The sequence below is a fragment of the Sphaeramia orbicularis genome, chromosome 3 (genome assembly GCF_902148855.1).
Source record: "Sphaeramia orbicularis chromosome 3, fSphaOr1.1, whole genome shotgun sequence".
Lineage (NCBI taxonomy): Eukaryota > Metazoa > Chordata > Actinopteri > Kurtiformes > Apogonidae > Sphaeramia > Sphaeramia orbicularis.
The window spans coordinates 27,546,829-27,574,739 of record NC_043959.1 but is presented as its reverse complement, the minus strand read 5'-3'; the positions used below and the strand labels follow the sequence as shown (position 1 = coordinate 27,574,739).

General features: G+C 38.9%; 1 protein-coding gene across 2 annotated transcripts in view; it reads left to right on the top strand.

Annotated features, from left to right (window-relative positions):
- The first annotated feature begins 1,268 nt into the window (after window positions 1-1,268).
- vstm2b (V-set and transmembrane domain containing 2B) overlaps window positions 1,269-27,911 on the top strand; it is a 176,236-nt gene continuing 149,593 nt past the window's right edge. Inside the window, exons 1-4 of one of the 2 annotated variants that reach the window (XM_030126939.1) lie at window positions 1,269-2,119; window positions 2,642-2,829; window positions 3,683-3,712; window positions 4,491-4,929. In XM_030126939.1, coding sequence (XP_029982799.1) covers window positions 2,047-2,119; window positions 2,642-2,829; window positions 3,683-3,712; window positions 4,491-4,929 — 730 coding nt within the window. In that variant the 5' untranslated portion in view covers window positions 1,269-2,046. The remainder of the gene's footprint in view (window positions 2,120-2,641; window positions 2,830-3,682; window positions 3,713-4,490; window positions 4,930-27,911) is intronic. The other variant, XM_030126931.1, reaches the window with a different exon arrangement.

The following is a 27,911-nucleotide window of genomic DNA, read 5'->3' as shown; positions in this document are numbered from 1 at the left end:
AGAGAGACAAAGAGACAGAAGGGGGGGGCAAGAGACAGAAAGAGAGAGACAAAGAGATAGAAGGGGGGGGGAGAAAGAGAGAGACAAAAAGACAGAAAGAGAAAGACAAAGAGACAGAAAGTGGGAGGGAGGGAGAGGGGTATTATTTAAGGGCAATAAGAAAAACAGAGAAAGGGGAGGGAAAGAAAGAGGGGAAGAAAGAGAGAGAGAGAGAGAGAGAGAGAGAGAGAGAGGGGAAGGGGAGAGAGAGTAAGAGAGGTAGATGATAGAGAGAGAGAGAGAGAGAGCGAGGAAGGGGAGAAACAGAGTGAGAGAGAGATGAAAGAGAGAGAGAGGAAGGGAAAAGGGAGAGACAGAGTAAGAGAGGTCGATGATAGAGAGAGAGAGAGGGAGGGGAGAAATGGAGTGAGAGAGAGATGAAAGAGAGAGAGAGGGGAAAGGGAGAGACAGAGTAAGAGAGGTAGATGATTGAGGGGGGGGAGGGGAGAAACAGAGTGAGAGAGAGAGAGGTATAATTTAAGGGCAGTAAGGAAAACAGAGAAGGGGGAGGGAAAGAAAGAGGGAGAGAAAGAGAGAGAGCGGGTGAAAGGGAGAGACAGGGTAAGAGAGGTAGATGATAGAGAGAGAGAGAGAGTGAGAGAGGAAGGGAGAAACAGAGTGAGAGAAAGATGAGAGAGGGGGGCGGTATTATTTAAGGGCAGTAAGAAAAGCAGTGAAAGGGGAGGGAAAGGGAGACAGAGAGAGTGAGTGAGAGAGAGAGAGAGAGAGAGAGAGAGAGAGAGAGAGAGAGAGAGGAAGGGAAGAAACAGAGTGAGAGAGAGAGAGAGAGAGAGAGAGAGAGAGAGAGAGAGAGAGAGAGGTATTATTTAAGGGCAGTAAGAAAAGCAGTGAAGGGGGAGGGAAAGGGAGACAGAGAGAGTGAGTGAGAGAGAGAGAGAGAGAGAGAGAGAGAGAGAGAGGTATTATTTAAGGGCAGTAAGAAAAGCAGTGAAGGGGGAGGGAAAGGGAGACAGAGAGAGTGAGTGAGAGAGAGAGAGAGAGAGAGAGAGAGAGAGAGAGAGAGAGAGAGAGAGAGAGGGGAAGGGGATAAACAGAGTGAGAGAGAGATGAGAGAAAGAGAGAGAGAGAGAGGTATTATTTAAGGGCAGTAAGAAAAGCAGTGAAGGGGGAGGGAAAGGGAGAAAGAGAGAGTGAGTGAGTGAGCGAGCGAGCGAGAGAGAGAGAGAGAGAGAGAGAGAGAGAGTGAGAGTTGTCGCCCAGGGACCTCTGCTGCACGCGCCGCACATCGAGCCCCAGGATCCGTCCAGGTCGGTGACAGAGGCAGCAGACAGACACACAGACAGACAGACAGACAGACACACAGACAGACCAGTGGAGGCTGTGACGGACAAACAGACTCAAACCTCCGGCTCTTCACTACTCATCAGTTCAGACTGGGGGAAGAACTTCTCATCCTTTTCTTCTTCTTCTTCTTCTTCTGTGTCTGCGTGTCTCCTCTCCGGCTCGTGCTGTTGCGGCTCCCCCTCCTCCTCCTCTTCTTCTTCCTCCTCCTCCTCTTCCTCCTCCTCCTCCTCTCTCTGATACACGCACATACACAGAGGACCGGTTATGTGATGGGTCTTGGAGCGGAGCCCGGGAGAGCTTTCCTTCGCCAGGGAAGCGGGGTGATGATGAAGAGCAGGTTTCTGTCGCTGACCGGGAAGTTCGGTTTCCACTTCTACACGACGACCGACGGGAAATAAAAGGAGCCTCCACGTCCACTGAGGGATTAAAAGCACTTATTTGACTTAACTTGCCGACGAATTGTTCCTCCTCCTCCTCCTCTCAGTGTTTTGTTGTTTTTTGTTTTTTTTTTTTAATGATGCGCGAGCTCACCTCCGGATTGTACATGTTGCCTGGCTGATGCGGCGGCTCGTGCCTCTGGATTGTGGTTCTTCTGTGTCCATATTTGGAGTTATTTGAGTAAGGCAGTTGAACAGGACGCCACACATCCAGGTCAAATGACCATCTAATGTCCGAGCTGCGTGTGTCAAGCCTTTCTGTGACATGGAAAAAACAGGACTCTACAGCCTCCTTTATTACTTCATTCTCAATTCGCCCTTTATGATTTGTGCAAATGGTAAGTGAACCTCCAAACACGACCCCAAAGGAAAGAGAGAGAGAGAAAGCAAATGAGGGATGAAATGAAATAAATCTGGAATAGACTCTGACTTGAAGTGTAATGTTAAAGAAGCCACCTGTCTGCAGGATTCACCCTAGTGTTGTCAGATCCAAAAAAAGACAAAACATCATAACACCACATATGAAGTTACTTCATGTGTCTGAATGAGCTTAGATCTTTAAAAAAACAAAGCAAAACACAGACTTGGTTTCCATCGTTTGATTGAAATAAAGCCTAAAACAGATTATAGGTCACAGGTGCTCTAATAAAAATCATTAATGTCTATAAATCCTCATTAAAAATAAATCACAGTTAATGGGTGGGCTTTAGTGAGTAAGCTGAAAATAGCAAAAAGGCATTCACTACAGGCTTGTTTTAGTCTCATACATGCTATACAACAGCAGTTTCACATCGGCTCTAATCTCTCTCTTTTTTTTTTTTTTTTTTCCTCCCCTCGTCTTTCTCTCTCGAACACCAAAGCTGCATTTACTGAAGTCCCTAAAGATGTAAGTGTGGGGGAGGGAGAGGATGTGGAGATGCCCTGCGCCTTCAAGGCTGTCAGCTCAGCCCCCATGGCTTTGGAGATCCAGTGGTGGTACCTGAAGGAGGATGTGCCTAAAGAACTGCCTCACGAGCTGCAGATCAGCTCCCCGGCCAACAGAGCCAAGGTAATGCCAAAGCACTGGTGGCAACACATTTATCTGGAACTCCCTGTGTGTTAGTGGCTGCAGACTGGTGCATAGTCCACTTTATTCCACTTCATAATCCACCCTTATCAGTCAGCATCTGTTAATGTGACATCCAAAGCTCTATCATGCACATGTCCTAATATTTTGGCCTGTGTTTGTTAATTCATATCTACGCTGACAGTAGTTCTCCAAAGAAATGATCAGCAGTGTTTGAAGTTCTGGCCTTTGAGAGTCATACATTAACACAACTCGAGGCTGTTTACCTGCTTATCATTGCATCCTCTTGATATGTATCTGACCTTATGTGCACTGTTTGTCATTACAATCAGACATGAGCAACAGAGCATGTGCATTAGTGAGGACGAGGGCGATGTCACTCCCGACTGCAGAAAGGGCACTTGTTGGTTATCAACACCATTACATTCCTCTCAGGTTCGCTGCCTAAAACCGCCATGATAGGATATTGTGGCAGGACGCAGTGGGAATTAGTTTTCCCTTCAGCATGACAAATCAGTCTGAGTCTTTTTTCAGTCGTCGGAGGAGTCAGGGACAATCACATCTGCGGCATTTCCTCTGCGGTTTAAGCACATTAAAACATGCAGTGGGGGTAAAAGACAAGCAGGGGGAAAAGGGGAGATAGAAATAGAGAGAGGGAGGGTTATCAATGGCGTCTTTGAGAAATGTACGCAACCAACTCTGTTCATGCTGTCTGCTTTCTCTGCCAAATAAAAGCAAAAGCTGTTTCATTGTTGATCATAATGTGCGTCTTTTAGTTATATAACTGCTGATGTTTTGTTAGCATTTGTGCCATTCACAGTACTTTCTTTTTCAGATTGTTCCAAGGGAAGCCACAAAAATAAGTGTAAGTATCCACTTTTCTTCAGACTCTTATTCCACACATACCAACCCCACGACTGAAAATTCACATGTGGTTTTCACAGAATATCAGAAGGTTGCTTACGCTGAGAAACAACAAATTGTCTTGCTGCCATGTGGTTGTGCATTAACAAAAAGTAGAATATGATATTTTTACTTCAGATACACATTCCCCATTCATGACGGCATAGCCATCACCACCTTGAGTCTAGGTTTATCTTATTTGTATGACTTTTCTGGCTTATTTTTGCACAGATCATTTGTTGTTTTTTCTTTTAATGGAAAGTGGCAGCACCTTCTTGCTTAGTATTCATAAATATGCTTTGGTCATTAAGATTTTATGTGAGCTGGTTCAGATTCAGTACGGGTTCTGTGTATTATTAGTCAGCTGACCCACTAGTGTTACTTCAGTTTGATGCTGTTCTAGTTTCTTTAGACATGATTTACATTTATTATTCTCAGACCTTTAAAATGGTGTCAGTGTTAAACACGCTGTGGCAGGTTTAGCTCTGGTAATGTGTAACATTTGTGCACTTAAGGGGTTCTATTATTAGGGGAATTTGAGGCTCTGCAAGAACTAATGTGTCGGTCTGCTGAGCAGCTAATGCAGTGTCAAGAGTCGGTGGTTTTTGATGCCTGTTCCTCAACCTTTGGTCATAAAACATGAGCCTCCTCTCGTTCTGTTGATTAATGTGTATTAAAAGTGGCTGATCTGCAGTGGACCATGTGCCATCTCTCAGTGTGCCAATCTGCTGCTTTTCCAGACTGTGCGTGTTCAGGGCAACGCCATCTCCCACCGCCTCAGCCTGTCCAAGGTGAAGAAGGAAGACGAGGGGGTGTACGAGTGCCGTGTGTCTGACTTGTGGGCCGACGAGACTCAGGAATTTACCGTCCACGCCAGCCTGCACGTCTCGCAGGGTGACGGCATGGTGGCCGAAGAGGCGGTGTCTCATATCCAGAACCGCTGGCCCCTGAGGAATACCAACACAGCTCTGGGGGGCGGGGCTGGGAGGGCGACCTCAGAGCCAAACCAGGGGATGGCAGGAGGTCAAAGGTTAGGGCAGGGGAAGCATCGGGTTCCTCAGCAGGCCCAGCCCGGCCTCCTCCCGTCCCTCTCCTCCACCACCACCACCTCGGTGGTCAAGTCCTCGGCCTCACCGCTGCCAGGGAACGCAGCCATCCTCCGGCAGCAGCTTGGAGCTGGTAAGTGAACGGTGGAGGGGGGATGCAAGGGAAGCAGAGCCACAGTGACCCCTAGTGGCAGTGAAAAAAAATGAGGGAGCCGTGTGAGATTTACACACGGCTCCAGCTCAGGATGCTGTGTATGTCCGGTGTGCTGGTCTGTGTCTGTCTTAAGGGTCATTTGTCTTAGTAACTCAAATCTGAGCAAATGTCCTGTTGTTTCTCAGTGACAAGGACCGTTTATCTTTTTGTTGTGTGGAAGATGTTTCATTCTGAAACGCTCTCAGGAGTGATTTGAGCAGTTGTACCTGTCTACAAAATCTGCTGTTCTTGGGATGTTTTTGGGGAATTTTATGTTCTGTACTAGTCTGAAGCCAATTTCCCTTGCACACTGCAGATGAGCACTGTCTTTCATTTGGAAATAGTCATCAAATTTCTAAATGACATCATGTGGCATTAGGTGCATCCATTTTATGTCTTCATTTTTCCAGATTTTTTGCTTCTAAGCACTAATCTTTCCTTTGGGATGTTCACTCGTCTGTAGTGTAAACTGTGTGAGCTCCTGTATGGCTTATGAAATCTTGTTATATTATCTAATATCATAAAAAATACATTTGGGGAAATAACATTTTCCTTGTTGAAAATAATTATTCAAATTCAGTAGCAACCCTGCGTGAGAGAGCATGAATATTTCTGCATTCATACATACTGTATGTGTCTCCTCGCGCTTGTCTTCCTGGAAATGTGATCGCCCACCTGAGCATTCTCCATCATCTATTCATATGCTGCTGCCACACCTCTGTCACACTTTTCAAATCTCTTTCGACCAGGGGAGCATTTTTGTCGACTTGTGTACGAATGTGTAACACCGACTTATTACCACCTCTGCCAGCAGGTTGGCAGATGGCGCGGGGAGGGAGGGAGTGTGAAGAGTTGTAATCTACCTTCCCGTAGCTCTTCTCCCTGCCCCAGTTCTGTTCAATGAAGCATACTTGTGAATAATTAAAACTCATCGAAGACTAGTGGAGCCTCGTCAGCCCTGCTGCTGATGCAGAGCGCAGTCATTCAGCCTGATGGACGGTATGACAGAGCTGTAAGCAGGACGGGACGTACATATGACATGTTGATGTGAAATGTCTATACATAGCATATGCCTGCATTGTGCTGCTAAATGATGGGGGCTAGTCAAAGGTGAATGAGGTATTAGAGCCCTCAGTGTGATGTCGGCTGCTCTCGGTGTGTGTGCTTAAGTCGGCTCTAGAATTTGAGAGCGTATTAAGCGTCTGTTCTTGCCGCTTTGATCACACTTTGAAAGGCTTCTCACACGGACAAGGGAGAGGACTTTATCAGTACTGATGCTGCTGCTACTACACTAATGTGCAGCTTTTTATACCCCTGTAGAGACTAATATCACAGACACCCACAGACTGCACTGTGAGTGTGTGTTATCATAACAATTTGGCTGTTAAGATCATAACTAGTATTGCAGTGTTATATTTGAATGACTTCATTATTGTACATTGTTATCTAATTTACACATACAATAAATTTCCTATTAAAAATGACTGGCCACAAAAATCCTACATGTGCATGTCTTCCAATCCATTTGCCACAATGAAATGATGTCATTGTCCTTTTTTTTGCAAATGATCTGTATAATTTCAGCATTTCAGAACATATGTAGAATTTCATATCAACATCCAAATACATCGATATCATTATTACAGTGGTTTAACGGCTCATGGCGCATTTTGTGTTTCCAATGAATAGAAGGAATCTATAACAGTGACTGTGTGTTTCAGAAACAACAGTGTTATTTCAGCACGACTGAGAACTTTTAAGCATTATTAAACTTCACCGGGGTAGGTTTATGCACTGAAACAACTTGGTTACAATAAGAAAAATATGAAAGGGTTTGGTTTTACACTGAAAAACTCAACAAAGATGTGATTAGAAACAACTCAAAATGTATTTAATAGTAATTAACCTATAAAGACCCAAACAGCCACTGGCGACCAAAAGCATCTGCTGATCTAAAATGATGAATAATTTCTGAACTACTAAACCTATCAACATGTTGAAATAATTCGGGTAAGATACAGTTTATCATCTTTTCATGGCCATCAGATTTGACCGATTTGGATGTTCAGAGGCTCCGTAGTGAACGTGAAAACACTGTCATCTTCTATGACATTGATTCACCAGTAAAACCAATGGAGTTGGATAAATGACAGTGGATTGAGACACTTGTTTTATGTTCAGTTACTGATATATTTGCTGTAAAAGTCACTTTTTGTTCAGTTTTCTCTGTTTCTGATATAATAACCCTCAACTTTAATGTGAGCTTTAATGAACATCTACATGATTAGTGTAACAATTGTTAGTTTAGGTGTTACCCAAAATTAGGAGGTTGTGGATGAAGAAGCAAGAGGGAGGGAATAACTCCACAGGAAGAATTTTTATTAACTGTCGACCGCTCTCACTACCTTCAAACTCCCCCCATCACATGACCTTTTCTCTCCACAGTAGTCTTCCGCCAATCCATTACAATAGTCCCAATAACAGAAACAATATAGACCCAGTTACATTATACAAATAAAATTAATGAAGCAAAAATGAATCATCTGACACACTTCCCTCTCTTTAAATGAAATGTCCTCATTTCAAATACAGTGGAACGTCAGAAAAAAACAACAACCTCACATTAGTAAATTAAGTATAGGAAAATACCTGATTTTCACTGGAAAAACACAAAATACAGAGGACAATATTATAATAAATGGTGATAAATAATTTAAGAAAAGTTAAATAGTGGTTGTGTAGTTTTATTTTGAGCACATAGAATCATCAGATAACAAAGAACCATACAACATGGTCAAACAAAATTTTTCTGTGCTCGAAAAGGAGTAGGAAGAAGTATAATGGAAAAAAAAAAAATTTTGTAACTGCCATAAAGGTAGCACTGGGTCTTTATGGGTTAAAGCAAACTGTGAGCTTTCTCTAACTCTAACCAAAGCCCTTTCATGGAAAATGGGAACGAGGATGCGGATTCTGTAAAGTCACAGCTTTTATGTATCAGGCATCCACGCAACTACATTCCACCTATTGAGGAGATGTCAAAAAAAGTTGTAAATGATGCTGAGATTATACACATCCATGGTTTGGAGAAACATGCATTTTATTCTAGTAACTTGGTTGCTTCTTCTCAGCAACTGCAAAGATGTCTGAAAATGTTCTGCATAAACAAATGTAAAATGTTTTCTGCAATTTAGCTGAATTAATGTACAAACAGCTCATTAAGTGATTTCAGACACTTGGAAATGTTGTAGTGTTTGGTTTAATCAGACAGGTACAAATAACACATTTTTTTAGACAGCTGCATCTGTTCAGTGCTGCTATAGAGATATAATGAGGAAACCCCTCTGGTGGAAATGAGGCACGTGGTTGTGCAATAACAAACATAAAAAACAAGCAAACAACAGTGATCTGAAATGGTCAGAATGACTGTGGAAGTGCTCAGTTATCAGGCTGTTTTAGCATCAGCCTGAATGTCCTGTGGGAGAGGCAGACCGGCCGTAGCAGACAGCGATAAGGCCAAATGCACAGATCCAATATTAAAATGCAGCGACTCCAGACCTGCCAATACAAACATCTAGCAGACAGAGCTTAGCACCCATTGGATAGATGTCAGTGGAGTATGCCCTTGCATTTTTCACTAAAATCCAAAACCAGATGCCAAGCAATGATTAACAAGTTGTAGAGTCAGAGTCATGTGTCCACTGCTCATTTATGTAACCTACATCTGTTGGTTGTACTGTATTGGGGATGATTACTGACGCAGCACATTAAACCTCAGCATCTAAAGCTCTTCCCCTATTATTGGACTGTCAAGCCTGATCGCCTAATGCCTCTCATTGTTGTGGGCAGCGCAAAGCAGAGCTGATACTGCTCTCTACTGCTACTGACTAGAGACAAAATTGCAGGTTTGTGGTTGTGTATCCTTTGGTTGGATAAAGGTAAAAATCAAAACCTCCTATTTCATCTGTAATTGACTAGAAATAGAGACAGATGTATCCATTTACTGCATATATGCACTTGCCTGTGTAAATATTGTCTTATTGACTATATCACAGGTGTCAAATATACCAAAAGATCCAATCCGGCCCATGGGATGAATTTGTGAGACGCAAAAATTACATTGTTGATATTAACAATTAGGGCTGCAACTAATGATAACTTTAACAATCGATTAATCTGTAGATTATTTTAATAACTAATCGATTAATCAGATAAACACAAAAGACTCAATTCTCAAAGATCGGTATGTAACCCAAAGCAATACAGACAAGTCACTAATGATTACACCCCCGCAATGGCTTTAGGTAAAGTTAGCCAGCACTAGCCCGCTACCTAGACTTGTTATGGCTAGACACTAGCAAGCTCTGGTTACAGGCTATCAAACTAGCATTGTATGTATTAGCTAAAGTCAATGATAGGTAACATTAGTCCGGTGGCCTGATAAACGGAGATGGATGAAGACGTATAATTACAATGATAGTGTCTAACTAGCTAGCGGGCTAAAGTAATCGCAACACATAGTTTGTATAAAAAAGTAAAATTGCATGAAAATGTTTACTTTTAGAAACTGTCCTTTCACAAAAAATGTGAATAATCTGAACAAACTGAAATGTCTTAAGAGAAGTCAGTGCAATTTTACCGATATTCTGTCTCTGATTAAATGTTTTGTGTACTTGTAAATCCACTTTGGTCTGTTAGTTGTAATGCACATGTATGAATGATAAACAGAGGCATAATACTGGTAAAATTGCACTTGGAATTCTTAAGACATTTCAGGTTGTTCATGTTATTCACATTTTTAATTAATCTTTGTAGACGTAAAAATTATTATAGTAAGTATAGTAAGTATATATAAGTAATTTTACTTTTTTCCGCTGTTATTGTTTTACTGGTCTGGCCCACTTCAGGTCATATTGGGCTGAACGTGGCCCCTGAACTAAAATGGGTTTGACACCCCTGGGAGACTGATCTCAAGAAATCGCATTGTATGTCACACTTATGGCATTTTGCTTGCTACACGGATGCATTTTCCATCTTTTGCGTGCCAATTTACACCAAGATCTTCTGTTCACATAACCCAAACTCTCAGTGCGTGGTATTTGACGTGGTTTGAACATACATGCTTATAAAGCTTATAATGCAAACAGATAACATGCCAATTAAAAGTGGCGTGTATATTTAGTCATAATATCGCGTTGCCCCTGGAGTATATGAACATCCAAAAGCCTGAGCAAGAAAATTCAATAAAACAGTGAGCAACAAAACTCAAAATAAACAAAATGGAGTGCAGATAAGTGCTGTAAATGGCAATAAGAGTAAAAAGAAAAGTCTTTATTTCGTGCCGATGCTTCATGGATTTTGAAGACAACAAAAGAAAGATGCAGTAGTCAGAATATTTCATTACATTTCATTACAGAACCAACAGTTCCTTAACAGCTCACTCCCTAACAAAACATTCCCTTTTCTGTCCCAAGCTTGGTAAATAAAATCTGCCACAAAACAGCTCGAGATGTTGTCTGTAATCTTCCAGCCAAAAGAATGAACATAAATGGAAGAGATTTTAGAAAGTAAATCAAAAAGGTACATCACTTATGTCCTTGTAGATGAGACAGTATAACAAAAAATGAACCTCGCTTTCTAGTTCGTCCTCTGGGGTGGCATTAAACCAGCTGGTGTCGGGTAATGTTCCTGAACATAACTATGCACGTAGGGATCTTTGTCTTTTGTTTAAATTATACTCCGTGTCTTTATGAGTATGAGTCAATAAGGATTTTTTTGTTTACACCGTATATCAACACACCGTTCGGTCTCGATGCAGACGAAACATTTTGCTTCGAATCCCCTGAATCTCACAAAGTAACCTGATGTGTGAAATGAAAGACAAATAAAAAATGCATTTCAGCTCATTAGCGCAGGAATGACCGTGTGAAATGTCCCAGTTAAATATGTTTTTAGGAAGTCTCTGATCAGACATCTCCAAAGGCGAGGCACTTGACATTTCTGCTCTGTGATGTGAAGAAATATATGAGCGGAGCATCTCCAAGTGAAAATATTTACCCGAGCCGGAGAATCCAAGGGTAGAGTTTAGATTTAGGCAGATAAACACAACATGTTCCTTCTGTAGCAGTCAAATAAGAACGTTAACTTCTGCAATATTATGTACAGTGTGTGTATATGTATACTGTGATTCATTTATAGTATATAAAGAAATAAACAGAAATCTAATGTTTAATATTAGAGGAGTCAAACTCATTGTAGTTCAGGGGCCACATACAGTCCAACCAGTAAAATACTAGAAAAACAGTCTATAAATATTGACAATTCCACATTTTTCTCTTTGTTTTAGTGAAAAAAAGGTCATTAGTACTACATTACTTTAGTACTAGGGCCGCACAATTAATCGTTAAAAGATCGCGATCTCAATTCACACATCTACATGATTTTCTCTCGGGATTAATAAAGTATCTGTCTGTCTGTCTGTCTGTCTGTCTGTCTGTCTGTCTATCTATCTATCTATCTATCTATCTATCTATCTATCTATCTATCTATCTATCTATCTATCTATCTATCTATCTATCTATCTATCTATCTATCTCATTTCTAAACACGGATGATTCTTAAGCATTTTATTTCATGGGCTGCATTACAAACAAATGCCCACAAACACAGAACCGCTGCCGCCTCTTCCCTCAACCAATGGTACAGCGTCTTTATAATACGTGAGCCTGCTGCTGTCGGCTGCAGTTGAGTGAGGAAAGAATGAATTACAGTGGAGGAACGTCTGCAGTAAAGAGAATGAAATGGATGAAAACCCCAGTGGTAGTGGCCAGAGTCATCCACCTGAACTCGCGCCCAATAAAGGTTCACATTTGGTGGTGTTAACCTCATGTCAGTCTTCTTTTCTGTCGTCCAGATCCAAGTGTCTTTTCACTTTCACTTCTCTGACTTCTGCGCTCTTCTTCTTCTTCTTCTCCTTTTCTTTTCTTTGCCGGTGAGAATAACTCAGCCTTTAACCAAGAATCAAAAGTCTCGCCCTCACCAAAAATTTTATAGTAAAACTAGAAAAGCAGACCTCCACAAAGGCAGATCAGTCCCCCCCCCCCAACACCACTAAAATGTAATCATTTGTTCCTTGTGCCAGTATCAATATTTCCTGAAAATTTCATCCAAATCCCTCCATAACTTTTTGATTTATCTTGCTAACAGACAGACGAACAAACAACTCCCCCTCTGCCCAATCACCACCAAAATTTAATCATTTGTTCCTTGTGCCAGTATCAACATTTCCAGAAAATTTAATGAAAATCTGTCCATAACTTGTTGAGATATCTTGCTAACAGACAAACAAACCCAGATGAAAACATAACCTCCACTGTTACACTTGATGGAGGTAAAAATTCCATTGTGCCAGCTGGGAAGTTTCTTTGCGCTGCAAACTTTCACAGATCAGCTGATGTTGCTTAGCAACTGGGACCATAAGTGACCGGACTACTTGCGAAGTGATATGAAAGACATGAATCAGGGGTAAAAGAACCCATTTTTCTTGACAGTGGTGCAATAAACATTTTGTGAAAAAAACTGTGCCTGAGAATCGTGATCTAAATTCTAAGCAAAAAAATCGTGATTAACATTTTTGCCAGAATCGTGCAGCCCTAATTAGTACCATTACTTCATGGTACCTAATAAAGCAGGTACACTCACTGTTCATGCAGAGGTGGACCTTACAGACCCTGTAGACCACAATGGACCTGAGACTGTTGACTCATTGTCCTCATTGTAACTGTTGCTGTCACTGTCTTGTAATGTATGCGGAAATTACCAAAAATAGTCACTTGCCCGATAAAGGGTTAACCGACTCTGTGTTCTCACTACTTTGTCCCACGTATATTAAAGCCTCCACAGTTTATCTACTTCATGTACAAATCACATTTCTAATTTCAGTGCCATTAATAATAACACCCATCCTGCCGTGCCTCTCTCCAAATTCACTTTAATCCATTTCATGAAGCAGCTAACAAAGGGATCATCCAATTTCTCCGGGACATAAAGGCACCAACATGTTAGCAGGATTAAAAAGCTGCTTTGTAATCATTCAATACTTGACAGTGTTTTTAGCTGACTGGACGACCTCCGACGCACGAACACGCTCACGAGCAGAGTCAGCACGTAGTTATTTCACACTACAACCTGAATAAAATTACTTGCAGTGAGCATGCATTGTGTTTTTCCGTGAGTTTAATTTGGGGTGAATTTGCAAATCAGAAAAGTTTTCTTCTCCTCGCTGCAGAAGCTCGTTCTCACAAGATCAGTTTTCCAGAGACGTACATTAAGTGTCAAACCGTTCACTGGGAAATATTACAAACAGTCGAAGAAGTTAAGGAAAGAACTAGACGGATTAATCTGTGCCAGTACGCTGGAGCTGGTGCTGACAGTGACTAAAATTAGACTCCTAAAGTAAAAACACTGACTTTTGGAGAAAGCATCAGTTCAAAAGATGAAAAATCCTCCGTAGAACACATTTTTTATGGTTATTTTGAAGTTTGGAACCTGATTTATGGAATTACTTTCAGTTTGATTCAGACATAATTATTTAGGTGTTCATTATTTTTACTCAATATGCCTGGCATGGTTCGATTAATCAGCTATTCACATTTTTCCTCGTCCAAACTAAGCACGGTTCCTGTTTTTGATTAAGAAAAATGAAATAAAATAAGAGAGTTAAAGAAAGTGAAAACCTCAAAATACACTTTACTCATATGCGGAAAGTTCTGGGAATATGCACGAATGGACACTTTGCATAAATGTGACTTATTTGAAACGTGGATATTGAAAAAAAAGAGAGAAAAAAAACTTTGGCTGCAAATTTTGCAAAAACAAAATATGTGTCATTCCTAAAACCTTTGACTGTGAGTGTAGACCAATCACATGGTGGCATCTCCATGTGATTGAGATATGAAGACATGGTTAAGATCAGGGGTGTCAAACATACAGCCCATGGGCCAAAAACCGGCCCGCCAAAGGGTCTAATCATGGGATGAATTTGTGAAATTAAAAAATTACACTTTAAGGGCCACATACAGCCCTATTTTGGTCTAAAGTGGGTTGGATTAGTAAAATACTATCATAACTATCAATAATGACAGCTCCAAATTTTTTCTCTTTGTTTTAGTGTAAAAAAGTTATATTACACTGTTATGAACTGGCGACTTGTCCAGGGTGTACCCCACCTTCGCCCCTATGTAGCTGGGATAGGCTCCAAGCGACCCCCATGACCCTAGTGAGGATGAAGCGGGTTCAGAAAATGAATGAATGAAGTTATATTACATGAAAATGTGTACATTTAAAAACTATCCCTTCACAAAAAATGCGAATAACATGAACACGTATGAACAACCTGAAATGTCTTAACCTTCTGAGACCCAACAATGCATTTTTGTCCTCAGTAGGGGACAAAAGTTTTAAAAACATTCCATTAAAAAAATAAAATAAATAAAAATAATTTTAAAAATGTATCTGAAAAAACCTGATGCATTATGCAGTTTCCAAACAAGACAATTATTTAATATAAAAAACCAAAAACTTTCACTTTTCTGGGTCAGGAGGTTGAGAGAAGTAAGTGCAATTTTAACAATATTTTGCGTTTCACTAACTGTTTTGTGCATTTATAGATTCACTGTGATATGTAAGTTGTAATGCACATGTGTAAATGATAAATGGAATATTATCAAAATTTTACTAATTTTTCTTAAGAATTTTCAGGTTGTTCATGTCATTCACATTTTTAAAGGACAATTTGTAGATGTAAACATTTTCATAATGTAATTTTACTTTTGTCACTATTATTATTTTACCCACTTGAGATCATATTAGGCTGAATGTGGAACCTGAACTAAAATGAGTTTGACACCCCTGGTGAAGATGATCTGCTGAATTTCACACTCAGCATTAGGAGAAGTTATTTGAGCGATATCGCCAAAAATTAGATCTAGAGTTCAATATTTTTTTTCAACATTATAGACATTTTTTTTTAGTTTAAACTGATCGTTTTCTGGTTTTAACAACTGAAGATAAAACTTGATTCAAAAATCCAGTCTTTATTAAAACTACTGTATATGCCATCTACTAATGCTATGTAATGTGTATATAAACTAATGCTATGTAATGTGTGGGTGTAGCCTTAATTTTTCAAATGTTTCTAATTTTATGAATGCTGGTATTTTACATCTTACCCAGGGACAACAGTTGAAAAATAGCTTTTTTTGCTAATACTGGCACATTTACAGAGATGTTCATTCATGTGTACTGTCCCTGCTAAACAAACAAACAAACAAACAAACAAACAAACAAATAAATAAATAAATACATGTTCACAGTTGACATACTTCAAAAAAACAAGCAGGTTACACTTAGAATTTTTTGCAATTTTCACAAAGTACAACCTCAGTTCATTGAATAATTTGATTTATTGCCCATCTCTACCTCAAACATGGGGCGGTTGTTGACAGGGTGGTCTGAGTATTTCACAAACTCTTCTACTGCTGTTTTCATGCACAACCATCTCTAGCATTTACCCAGAGTCCAAAAAGGAGAAAATACCCAGTCAGTGTCAGTTCCCCGAGTGAAAATGCCTTGTTGATGCCAGAGGAGGAGGAGGATGGTTTGAGCTGATAGAAAGGCAACGGTAGCTCAGATAATTACTGGTTACAACCAAGGTACGCAAGAGTGCATCTCTGAATGCACAACATGTCAAACCATGGCAGAAAACGAGCTACAGCAGCAGAACGAACATTCAGCAGCCACTCATTAAGTAATAATGAGGTGTACCTAATAAAGTGTAGATTTTTGTTAATACAAAAAACAAATATGAGAATTTCAAGTCATTGTGATCTAGCATATGAGCATTTATTAAATGCAATAATCTGCTTCTTTACGGTAAAAAGGCAGGATTCAGAATGTACAGTGTAATGCTATGGCCAACATCTGTCATCTGACCAGACATTATCTTTAACCTTTACAAATGACTGTGTGGTAGACCTTTCAACAGATTCAGCTGTATCCGCCGGAAAGCATTAACATACATTATTTGGATTTAGATGCAAATGCAAAGACATAACATTGCAGTTTAATTCCGCTCTGATCAGGCAGACAATAATATGAAACGCTGAAGTTGCAGATGCTGACACTTGGTCTAAAATATCAGGAAACAGCGAAAATTACTCCGTGTATGTGAAGTACTTTTCATCTGCTTGTATCGCAACGGTTGATCAGAGAACCATTCTTTTGTGTGATGTTAATCCTGATGATTCTGTGTTGTCGTTTCTGCTCAACTACATTTATTGTAGCTTATGAATACTCTTTTTTTTTTTTTTTTTTTTTTTTTGCACAGTTCCTTTGTATGTAGCGAACATCACTGACCCAAAGCCACATTTCTCATTGATTGTTGAGACATTTCCTGCCTTCTCTCTGTTAATGATTTGTTTCTGTGTCTTTACTTGGTGTCTTTGGAGCACGACGCTGACTTTGTCGCTATTCTGTAATACATAAAAAAAAAAATGGAATAAAAGAAGACACTGCTTTTTGGACAGGCATTTCCAGACAGTGCAATCACTTAACACAATATAGTTTTAACCCTATAACGCCAAACGTATCATATTTGATACATGGATTCTGAAGCCCTCTACATGATCAGTGTGATATTTTTTTCTTGAAAAACCTGGTGCATACAATTAGATACATGCAATACATGGATAATCCACCAGGGGGGAGGAATTCATTCACCAGAGGCCTTTCCAGTGACACTACAAGATTGTCATTAATGGGGAAGGATGCAGAACTTTGCTAATTTTGAAAAGGGGGTTACCAATTTCTTATAGATATTTGTGTTATATTATATTTTTGTTTGTTCAAAAATAATATTTGAGCATTGAGACCCAATGTATTAAATATGATACAAAATTGAAACTCATACATTGAAATTAATATCTGAAAATTTTTTCTTTGGGTTATTCAGAAGGACCAATAAAGGCTCCAGTTTCAAAGAACTGGAATTTTCTGTCAGTGATTTAATGGCTCAGGCTTTACAGGGTTAATATATGAGAAATTAAAAAAGTAATTGAGACTTCTAGTGAAGATCCGCCAGCTTGCAGTGTACCACATGTCTGGTTTGGACAGATGTTTCATTGCCCCTTAAACAATAAGGCTTTGACATATCTGAAGTTTAAAAGTCAACCATTTCATCTGTCAAAGTCTGTTTTGTAAGATATATATTTTTTAGGCATTTTATTAAATTGAGATATTGAGGACAGACAAGAAATAGGGTGAAAAGAAAAAGGGAATGACATGTGGCAAATGGTCCAGCCATCCATGAATTTAACAGGGTTCCCCCTCATGGTATTTCATTTGCTTTTCTTTCTTTCTTTCTATTTTTTTTTTTTAGCTTTTAGACTTGTGTCAGGGCTATTTTTTCTGTTCCAGTGTATCAACTTAACCCTTAAAGAGTCAAACAGCCACCGGTGACCAACAGCATCTACTCATCTATAATATTTAATGCCTGTTGAACCACTAACATAACAGTAACATGTAAATAATTGGTGTAAAATACAGTTTGTCATCTTTTCATTCTCATCAGATATTACTCATGTGGATGTTCAGAGGCTTCGTAGTTACCATGGAAACACCATCATCTTCTACAGCATTGATTCACCAGTAAAACCCATGGAGTTGGATCAATGACAGTGGATGGACACAATGGGTTAATGAGAGATTCGACTGAAAACGACACTTTTTCTTCAGTTTTCTCTGTTTTTGATATAATAACGCTCAACTTTAATTTGAGCTTTTATGAACATCTACATGATTAGCTACTTAAATATAGGACAATTCAGGATTTACACTGAAAAAATGCAAAATACAGAGGATAATATTATAATAAATGGAGATAAATCACTTAAGAAAGATTAAATAGAGAGAAAAAAAAATCATTTGGAAAGTACCACAAAGTAGTACTGGGTCCTTATGGGTTAAACCACTTTGATTTATGCAAACCGGCTCAACAGACATTTGTCATTATGACAGATTCTGGCAAATTAAAAAGTGTCTACATCAGCAAACTGTGCTGAATATAATATGCTCTGTGTTACTAATAAGTAACACAACAATGTAATTACCATAAATGAAGTGTTGAATTGGTGCCACTAGAAGAGACACTTTCAGTTTACTGTTGAGCTGAGATGGCAATGTGACGGAGATCAGATTCCCAGGGCTCTCAAGTCTCACGTATTGGGCGCGAGACACATGCATTTCAACCTGTTCACACCTTGTATTTCTCACGCAGAGAAATTACCAGGATGACGCCCACCAAGCTGTGCCGCTAGTTTTTAGAACTGTGGAACAGGTAGGAATCCAGTGGGTTCCCCATAGAATTCAGAGGGCGCCTGCCAACCACCAGGTGATCAGATAAAAAGAGTTCTATGAAACTGGGTTTATTTTGGTATTTGCCACTTTTCCAGCTTTTAAGACCCAATAATAAAAGAGAAATTTAGACATATTTCTCCCCAGGATGTACCTAATGATGACCTCAGATAAATGCAAAAAAAAAGTATACTCTTGCTCTGAGCCATCTCTAAATTAATGCATTTTTAATAAAATATTGGGGCCGAAAATAGGACCAAAATTGGGACATGAAATGCTGCCTAGGTGTCAGTGCTTTTGATCTGGAAAGCATGGCTTGAAATGGTCTTATATACGGCTATAAATAAAGACACTGTGTTAAATTAGTCAATCCTAGTGGTTTTTCTAATCCAGACGTGGGTTTTTCATAAATCTCAGTCTCATTCCAGGTTTTGTGTGTAACCCATTGTGTCCACTCGCCTTACATGCAGAGCCTGCCCATTTAAACACAAATAAATCGTGACTGATTTTGCAACAGCGGTCATTTTTGTGAAACACTCTGCCTTGCATAAATAGTTTGATTCGCGAAATGTACCTGTGAGAGAATAAAAGTATATTAAAAAAAATAGTGTTTAGTAGTGTCCTTTTCATTGTTATTTTTTTTTCATTTTTTTTTCTCTTTTTTTTTTTTTTTTTTTTTCTTTTTTCTGTTTCTCTTCCTCTTTTATGGTTCTCTTTTATGGGCTCAGCTGGCTGACAGGCAGCTGTCTGTACCGATAAGGCAGCAGCCAACACCAACTGTACTCCCAGTCATCATTGCCCATTTTTCTGACACCTTTGCTTGTGTATCCTCTTTTATTTGGACATTTTACCAGGGAGTATCTCACACTACTTTTTTTTTTTTTTTCTACTTGTCTTGTCCAGCGTCCTAACAACAGAATGGTAGTCTGGTTCCTTTTGGTGCTGAAGTAGTGTCCTTTTCATGTCCTTTTTGCCATGTTACATGCAAATTTTTGTGTGAAAAATAACATAAAAAAATATAAAAATGTGTGTTATCTAAAAAATATTTACTGAGATAAAAGAGAAACTATTTATTTTTAAAATAGACCCAAGTGTTTCCAAACTTGCTTCATAACATTAGTCTACACCTGGTTTAAATTTTTAGTCCTTCTGTCCTGTTTTTTAGGACCAGTTTCATAGAGGCACCCATATAGATACCGAACAGCCAATCACAAATTAGCATCACTGTATCCAGGTATGATTTTGATATTCTCGCGACAAAGTTACAGAAGAGGACAGCTGCCACATTGATCTCACTGAAGTACAATAAACAACACTAACATTATCTCTCTTTCACACATACACCTGCACTAAGAAATGCTGAATTAAATAAATATTCTTATTTGTATGATTTTATGTGTCAGTTATCGGATCAGACCCCCGTCCCCACCCCAAACAAACCCCCACGCCACTGCTGAAATCTCACTCTTGAGCCCTGGATTTCTATTTGTCTCTTTATTAGAAAGTTCATGCACTTCCTCCCATGACAACAAGACAAAGCATAAGAAACTAAAACTTCACCTGTTGGATTTAAAAACTCAATGGGCCAGATCCAAAAAAGGATGGCTGGGCTTTTGCAAACTTAAAATCAGTGCAAACAAGACAAAAATATTCAGTGTAACATACAAAGCATCCATAAAAGGTGGAGTTCGCTGCATTTCAAAGACAATATCTGTACATTCATTCATCCATTTAGTGTAAAACAGCCCCTCACTATTCAAACAATCCTCTTTCCAAAAAGAAATTTACGAAAAAACAACACAGTCTGCAACAGCTGCAGAACACAGAATATTAATGAAACACCTGAAACACTTGAAACTCTGATATGAAAAAAGGGAAAATTGTACTCAGGTGTATTAGCGCAAAATGTTGTTGAATTGGTCTTTAAAATGGAGCAGATCGCAGGTGCAAACGTTACACAATTCCCTGTACGTTTAGTGGGTGAAAACCCCTTTTTATGGGTTTGGCCCAATGGGGTGTCTCAGTTGTCCTGCAGACTGTGGTGGTGCTGCATTCTTCTTCTTTTTCTCTTTCTTCTTCTTCTTCAGTATTTATTGGTGGTTGGGAAAGTACCATAGAGGTGCGTTACTGTCGCCAAATGGCCTGAAGTTGTTGCACTCTTTTTCATAGGCTAGAGAAGTTCATATTAGGGATGTAAATAATTAATCGACTATCAATTAATTGTCGATAAGAATTTGCTCAATTAATTTACTAATTGTCGGATAATTGCCCTTTTTGTGGTTTCGACAATAGGGGGCGCCGCTGCCCAAACTAGGCATCATCGCTGAAGTTGAATAATGAGGGAGTCACTCTGTCCACACCTGTCCGAAGGCTGTCATCATGTCAGGTAGTGATGCAAAGTCAGAAATGCCCATTTCTTCTAAACTGCCCCTCTTCACATCCATTTATTTTATTTCATTTCTCTGCAGAATTTATTTAGTTATGCTACATAAATGTCATTGCCTGTACTTTATCCAGTGGTACAATAAATCAGTCATTAAGGAATATGACGTGCTTTTTTCATGAAGTATATAAACAATATTTAGCTTTTATTCTTATAGACCCTATTGAAAGGGAAATTCAGGTTCACAGGAAAAGTGCCGCTTATCAATTAATCATTAATCCATCGATAAGGTCAACCAACTAGTGATTAATGGATTAATCGATAATTTGCATCACTAGTTTGTATTATGTTAGAATTAGAATCATCAGTAAAGTGAGATGCTAAAATTCTGTATAATTTTCTGATCTGAGGTTTGGCAAAGTATTAAACCGACTAATGTCTTTACAACATCTTTATAAATTCACTGCTACAGGAAATAGAGGAGGATAATGTAAATTCACACATTCAGGCAGTGAATATGTTGGATGCTCTGATAATCTCTTCGAGTGCTCAACTGAATCTCAAATATTATGTTTCCCCTGCAGATAGTGAAATAATTTGTTAAAATGAGTATTTCAGAGGTTACTACAGGGGATTAGTGAAGCTGTGCTGATTTCCTGTAACTATAGGACAATTGATGTGAAAAACTACAACTACAGAAACAATAACAGGAATAAAATCAGATTGTACTCAGGTCAGGCCTCGGAAAATGTATTACAAATATTAATTTTTAATTCAGCTTTTATTTATGAAAGGAAACACATAAAGAAACCCCATGAAGACAGATAAAGACTTTGACCACAGCAGAACTATTAGAATTCAAGCCATAAAGACCCAGTGTTACTTTTGTGTCAGTTCCCAAATGAATTTTTTTCTCAAGTGATTTATCACCATTTATTGTAAAATTATCACCTGTATTTTGAATTTTTTAAGCTTAAATCATGCTTTTTCGTATGTTTAATTCACTGTTCATGTAGATGTTCATTAAAGCTCAAGAGTAAATTCCTAGGTTTTTGTGTCAGAAACAGAGAAAACTTGAGAAAAAGTAACATTTTCAGTGCATTATATAATTAACTGAACATAAACCCAGTGTCTCCATCCATTGTCATTGGTCCAACTCCATGGGTTTTACTGGTGAATCCATGTTGTAGAAGATGATGGTGTTTCCATGTTCACTACGGAACATCTGATGACCATAATTATACTTCTCTTTTTTCTTTTGTTCAGACAAGGTATAGTTTTACCTTAAAAGTATAGTAGGTATAGTATAGTTTGAAGGTATAATTTTAAAAACTATACCTTGTCTGAACCAAAGAAAAAAGAGAAGTATAATTACATAATCAGAAGACAAAATGAACATCTTTAGCCTTATCTGATGACCATGAAAAGATGACAAACTGTATTTTGCACCAATTATTTACATGTATTGATAGGATTAATGAAGCAACAGGTATTAAACATGTTAGATCAGTAGATGGTTTGGTTGCTAATGTCTGTTTGGGTATTCATGGGTTAAAGCTCATTTTAGACCATGCAGCATGACTTAAATACAGTAATGTTTTAATTTGTTCTTAAAAAAAAAAGGCTCTTTCTTGAATTTATCCGACATCAGCGCCAGGTTCACCACTTACAGATAACTATTGTTCTGTGTTCTTTGTTGTAGTTGTCATGCTTGTCATCCATTTGGATTTTACTTTGCTCTTTCAATGAATATTTTTGCTGTATTGTGACATGAACCTCCTGAATTTCCACCTAAAACTCTTTTAAAAACTTTGATTTATCATCACCTCCATCGTTTATTTAACCCATAAAGACCCAAATTTACACCAGTGACCAAAAGCATCTGTTGATCTAAAATATTTAATAACTTTAGATCCACTAATCCTATCAGTACATGTAAATAACTGTTGTAAAATGCAGTTTGTCATCTTTTCATGATCATCAGATATGACCCATTAGGACATTCAGAGGCTCTGTAGTGAACGTGGAAACACCATCACCAGTAAAACCCATGGAGTTGAATCAATGACAGTGGAGGGCAACACTTGGTTTATGTTCAGTTAAAGATTGATTTTACAGAAAAAGTCACTTTTTCCCTGTTTTTGGTATGATAACCCTCAAATGTAATGTCACCATGATGATTAAAGTGCATAATCACTAAAATAAATTTAGAAAAATACTTGATTTTCAGTGAAAAAATGCAAAATGGAGAGGATAATATCATGATAAATGGTGATAAATCACTTAAAAGAGTGATATTTTGCTTTTTTTTAAAATGGAATTATGCATTTTAAACATTTTCCTGTGGTCTACATAAACTGTAAATGCTATGCTTGGGTCTGAATTCTTCATTAATTCAACTCCACAGGTCCATCTTCAACACTATTTCTGAGTAATGACACCAGAAAGGTTGTTTTGAGCGCTGGCCCTTTAAATGCAAGTGAGTCACTTCATGCCCCACCCCCTCCAGGTTGTTGGCTGTGCTGCTCTGTCCCTTTCAACCAACAACTGAACATTTTAGGTAATCGGCTCGAAGTTTGGACATATTTTCAGTGTGGACTACAACCACTGCGGATGACAAACAATTATGTCATACTCAGAGAAATGTTCATCGTAAGTCTTGACCTTATATGTGCAAATGTCATGACGTAAGTAGTTATAAAACATAACAAATTAAGCAGGAATTAAAACAGGTTGTAGAAATCCACTCGATTTTTGCCAAAATGAATATAAAGGTAACTTTGCAGCACCTGGAGGGTTCAAATTCAAACTGTATGAACTATTAGGGTCCAAATATACAAAAAAAATGAACCAAAAACTAATAAAAGTGGGTTTAGAAAAATATGACTCCTTTAAAAAAGGTTAAATAGAGAGGAAAAATGAAATGCGAACTACCACAAAAGTAGCACTGGGTTGACTTTACATATAAGCTCATTAATCAGTTATTGTTTCAAAGCAGTTTTACACTGATTTTGTTGCAGAAGTATGTTTTTGTATTTACTATATGGATTTGTTGTCAGACTTTATAATCTTGAAGTAAATTGACCTTGATGTAAAATTTGCACTTCTGAGGTTATTACTAAAATGGGAAAACAGCATTCAGATGAATCCCACTTTGGTAATACACCTACCAGGGCAGAAGCGCATCAAAAGAAGCCACTGATTAATATTGCTGTGGTGTGGGCTGATATTTTCACATTTGAGTCCATGAGTGGACTGTCAGCCGGGCACGCCGCCGGTGTCTGTTTCCCACTAAATCAAATACAGTTTAAGTGGCTCACTGACACTTTGGTATTGACAGAAAAACCCAGAGGAATCCATCTCTGGCTTTTTTTCCCCCTCTCTATTTCTTCTGAGGTGATCTGCTCTAAGTATTTGACAACAGATGAAGGTTAAAAAGCGTGGCAAAATTGAAAGATTACCTCATGCCAGCGCTCGGCTCTGCTGCCTTATCCACAGCAATAACAGGCAGTGTTGTGAGCGGGGATAGGGGGAGGGGGGAGGGTTTTAAAAAACGCCGGCATCTGTCACTTTTCTGCAATGTCATCTGACTGAGTGGCAGAAACAATTAATATGGGAGGGGAGGACGCTGGCGTTGGCTGGCAGGGGGAGGGCAGAGATAAGCTGTCAGGTGTCTCAAATTGCCTCTCGTATTTTCATTTTTCATCTGTAGTTTTGGTGGCCTTGCCTGGTAACAGATAAACGCGTCCCTCCTCTCCTCCCTCTCCCTGTCCATCACAGTCCCTTAGCTTTATTCCGCAATCGCTTCACATCCGTCAGCTCGTGGCGCTGGAAAGCCATCACATCACATGACCAATCTGTATGTACAGGAAGTTTGCATTGGGACGACCATCAGTCACTGCCACATCACATTAAACAGTGAAAGGCCACTGCTTAGGCCTGTCAGTGGAAATGCGAGGGCTGCGGTAGAGCACGGAAATCTATTTAGAATTTTTCGAGACAGTTTTATCATTTAAATTACATTTCTGTTGTTTTTTTTTTTTTTTTTTTCTATAAAATAAAGCCCGAGCTACTTTTCCTGCCCTTGTAAAGATTCATATGAAATCCTTCACTTCGCTTAACCCGTAGAGACACAAACCATCTACAGATCTAAACTGTTTCAATACCTGTTGATCCACTAATCCTATCAATACATGTAAATAATTAATGTAAAATGCATGTTATTCATTTTTTCATGGTCATCAGATATGACCCATTTGGATGTTCAGAGGCTCCGTAGTGAACGTGGAAACACCGTCATCTTCTACAACATGGACTTGGATCAATATCAGTGGATGGAGACACTTGTTTTCAGTTCAGTTAATGATATATTGTACTGAAAATGTCACTTTTTCCTCAGTTTTGTCTGTTTCTGATATAATAAACTAAGAATGTACTCTGAGCTCTCATGAACACAGTAAATTAAATATAGAAAAAAGCATGATTTGCACTTAAAAAAAATGCAAAATACAGATGATAATTTTACAATAAATTGTGATAAATCACTTGAGAAAGGTTAAATGTAGAGAAAAATTAATTTGGGAACTGACACAAAAGTAACACTGGGTCTTTATGGGTTAAATTCTAATATTTCTGCTGTGGTCAAAGGCTTTGTCTGTCTTCGTGGTCATCAGATATGACCCATTTGGATGTTCAGAGGCTCCGTAGTTACCATGGAAACACCGGCATCTTCTACAGCATGGAGTTTGATCAAATGACAGTGGATGGAGACACTTGTTTTTACATTCAGTTAACAATAACTTTGCTGAAAAAGTTATTTTTTTCTTCATTTTTTTTTCCCGTTTTGATATAATTAACTCTGAATTTACTCTGAGTTACTCTATTTACTCTACAGTTACTCTGAGAAAATATGTGATTTACACCAAAAAATGCAAAATACAGACGATACCATTATTTAAAAAATGTGATAAATCAGTTAAGAATGGTAGAAATAGAGAAAAATTCATTTGGGAACTGCCACAGAAGTAGCACCGAGGCTTTATGGGTTAAAGTCAGACAGAAAAGCCAACTACTCTGTCTATTTGATACATAGATGAACAGTTTCTGAAAATAAAAAAAGAGAAGTCATGAGGTATTACAGTATGATATCTGAATGACAGCCCACAATGCACTTGACAGCTGTGCACTTTATTCAGCCTTGCAGAATCTTCCTGAGCCCTGCATCCTTAAAGGTCACATTAAGAAGTCTTGTGTTTACATTCGTGTTGCATTCATGAGGATGGAAATACACTTGACTTGTTTTTTTTACATAATTGTGTATTTTGGCAGGTTAAATCACCCCGTTGGTTTGTTTACAAGAAAACTCAGCAAGACGTCTTTAATGTGAGTTTGCACAGGAAGTGTATCTTTAAAGGGCCCAGTGCATCTTTGGCTGAGTGTAAATTAACTCTGACAGGTAGGAAACATTTTACTAGATAGTTAGCCTGTGGATTTCCACTGTTAAAGAAAAGAGGGGGAAAAAAATTTGAAGCTTCTGCCTCTTTTTATGAATGTACGCCAAATGTGATGTCCATCCTTGACCCGTGCCCTACCCTCCCACCACGTGGCATTTGTTTTTTTATGTAATACTGCTGACAGACAGATGGGAGTGATCACAAAACCACCTTGGTGGAGGTAATAATAATAATGATGCCAGGAGAGTTCCAAAGGGTGAGGCTGTGCAGGGTCATTTGAGCGATAATGAGCAGACCCATGTTTGTCGACCACAGATTCTGGGATGGGGTAAAATGGTGGAGGAGGTCTGATGGGTACTGAGAGGAAAGGGCATGAAGGGATTTATAGGATTTTATATCAGGTATAGGACTTGAGCTCTGGATGTGATTGTTGTTGACAGCAGAGAAAATAACTAGAAAATAGCTGCCGATAAATAAGCACTGACACGAACTTTAGGTCAGTGATTCTCAAAAGCCGGTCGCAAACCCATTTTCATTGGTTCGCAGGTTTTTGCCTGGGCAACATGTTATGTTAAGAAACCAATCCTGTGCTTTGTTTGTTTATGGAGCAGAATAGGGCTGCAAGATTATTCAATTTTAAATCAAAATTAGATTATTTAATTAGGACAACGTTGAAAAAAGGGTAATCGTCAAATCGAATTATCTCTCTTCAGGCAACTGTAGGCTCCTCCTCCTAACTGTGAGTGGTCTCCACACACCAGTACACAAATGGTGTTTGCTAAGAAGAGTTAGAAGTTTGTGGCAAGTGGAATTGGTAGGGCTTCAAAGTTTCCAATGAAGACCAAACCATTCCTCGCTGTGAACTCAGCCTGAAGGTGGTATCAGTCAAAGACAGCACAACCAACTTATTTCAGCTCCTCAAACTTCATCACATGCCAGAGTGGGAGCAGTGCGTTGCATTGTGGCCTGCACTCGAAAACAACACGCTGGCTAAAATGCATTTTGGCCAAAATTGTGCAGCCCTAGAGCAGAACCGTCCATTCACACTCCGCAACATTAGGGGGCAGTAATGCGCTGTAACGCTAATTAACACCAGACATTTCACAGCATAAAAGAAGACCCAAAAGTTTCTATTCATATGAGGATGAAACTCAGGTATGACAACGACTACATCAGATATGGTTTTATCTACAATGGACAAAAACCTCAGTGTGTTTAATGTTTGATTAAGTAACTGAATGCACTTTTAATTTTTAACTGTGCCCTTTGTAGTTTTGATAAAAAGGTGCCTAATTTAGTGTTAAAGGGAATATTTCTATATTCATCATCACCACCTGCTGGTCAGTCTGTTTTATCGTTAAACTTGTCTTCTGTGTTTTCATACTGTGATATTCTGTATTTCTGGTTCAGAACACACCATCTTTTTATTAAATACATTTGAGATGTTCAGAGTGGGCCGTGGCTTGTCATTGAGGGGTGATGTGGGTCTTGAAGCCAGACCAGTTGAGAACTGCTGCTTTAAGTATCTTTGGCTCCTATTACACCTGAGACACCCTGCCTAACTCACCTGTGTAATAGCTGCTGTGTGTTGCTTAAATGCATCCACATGGCATTATGTACTACTGGTGAGCTGCTGCCTCTAGTCCTACGTCATATACTGAGGGTCAGGATTGTAGAGT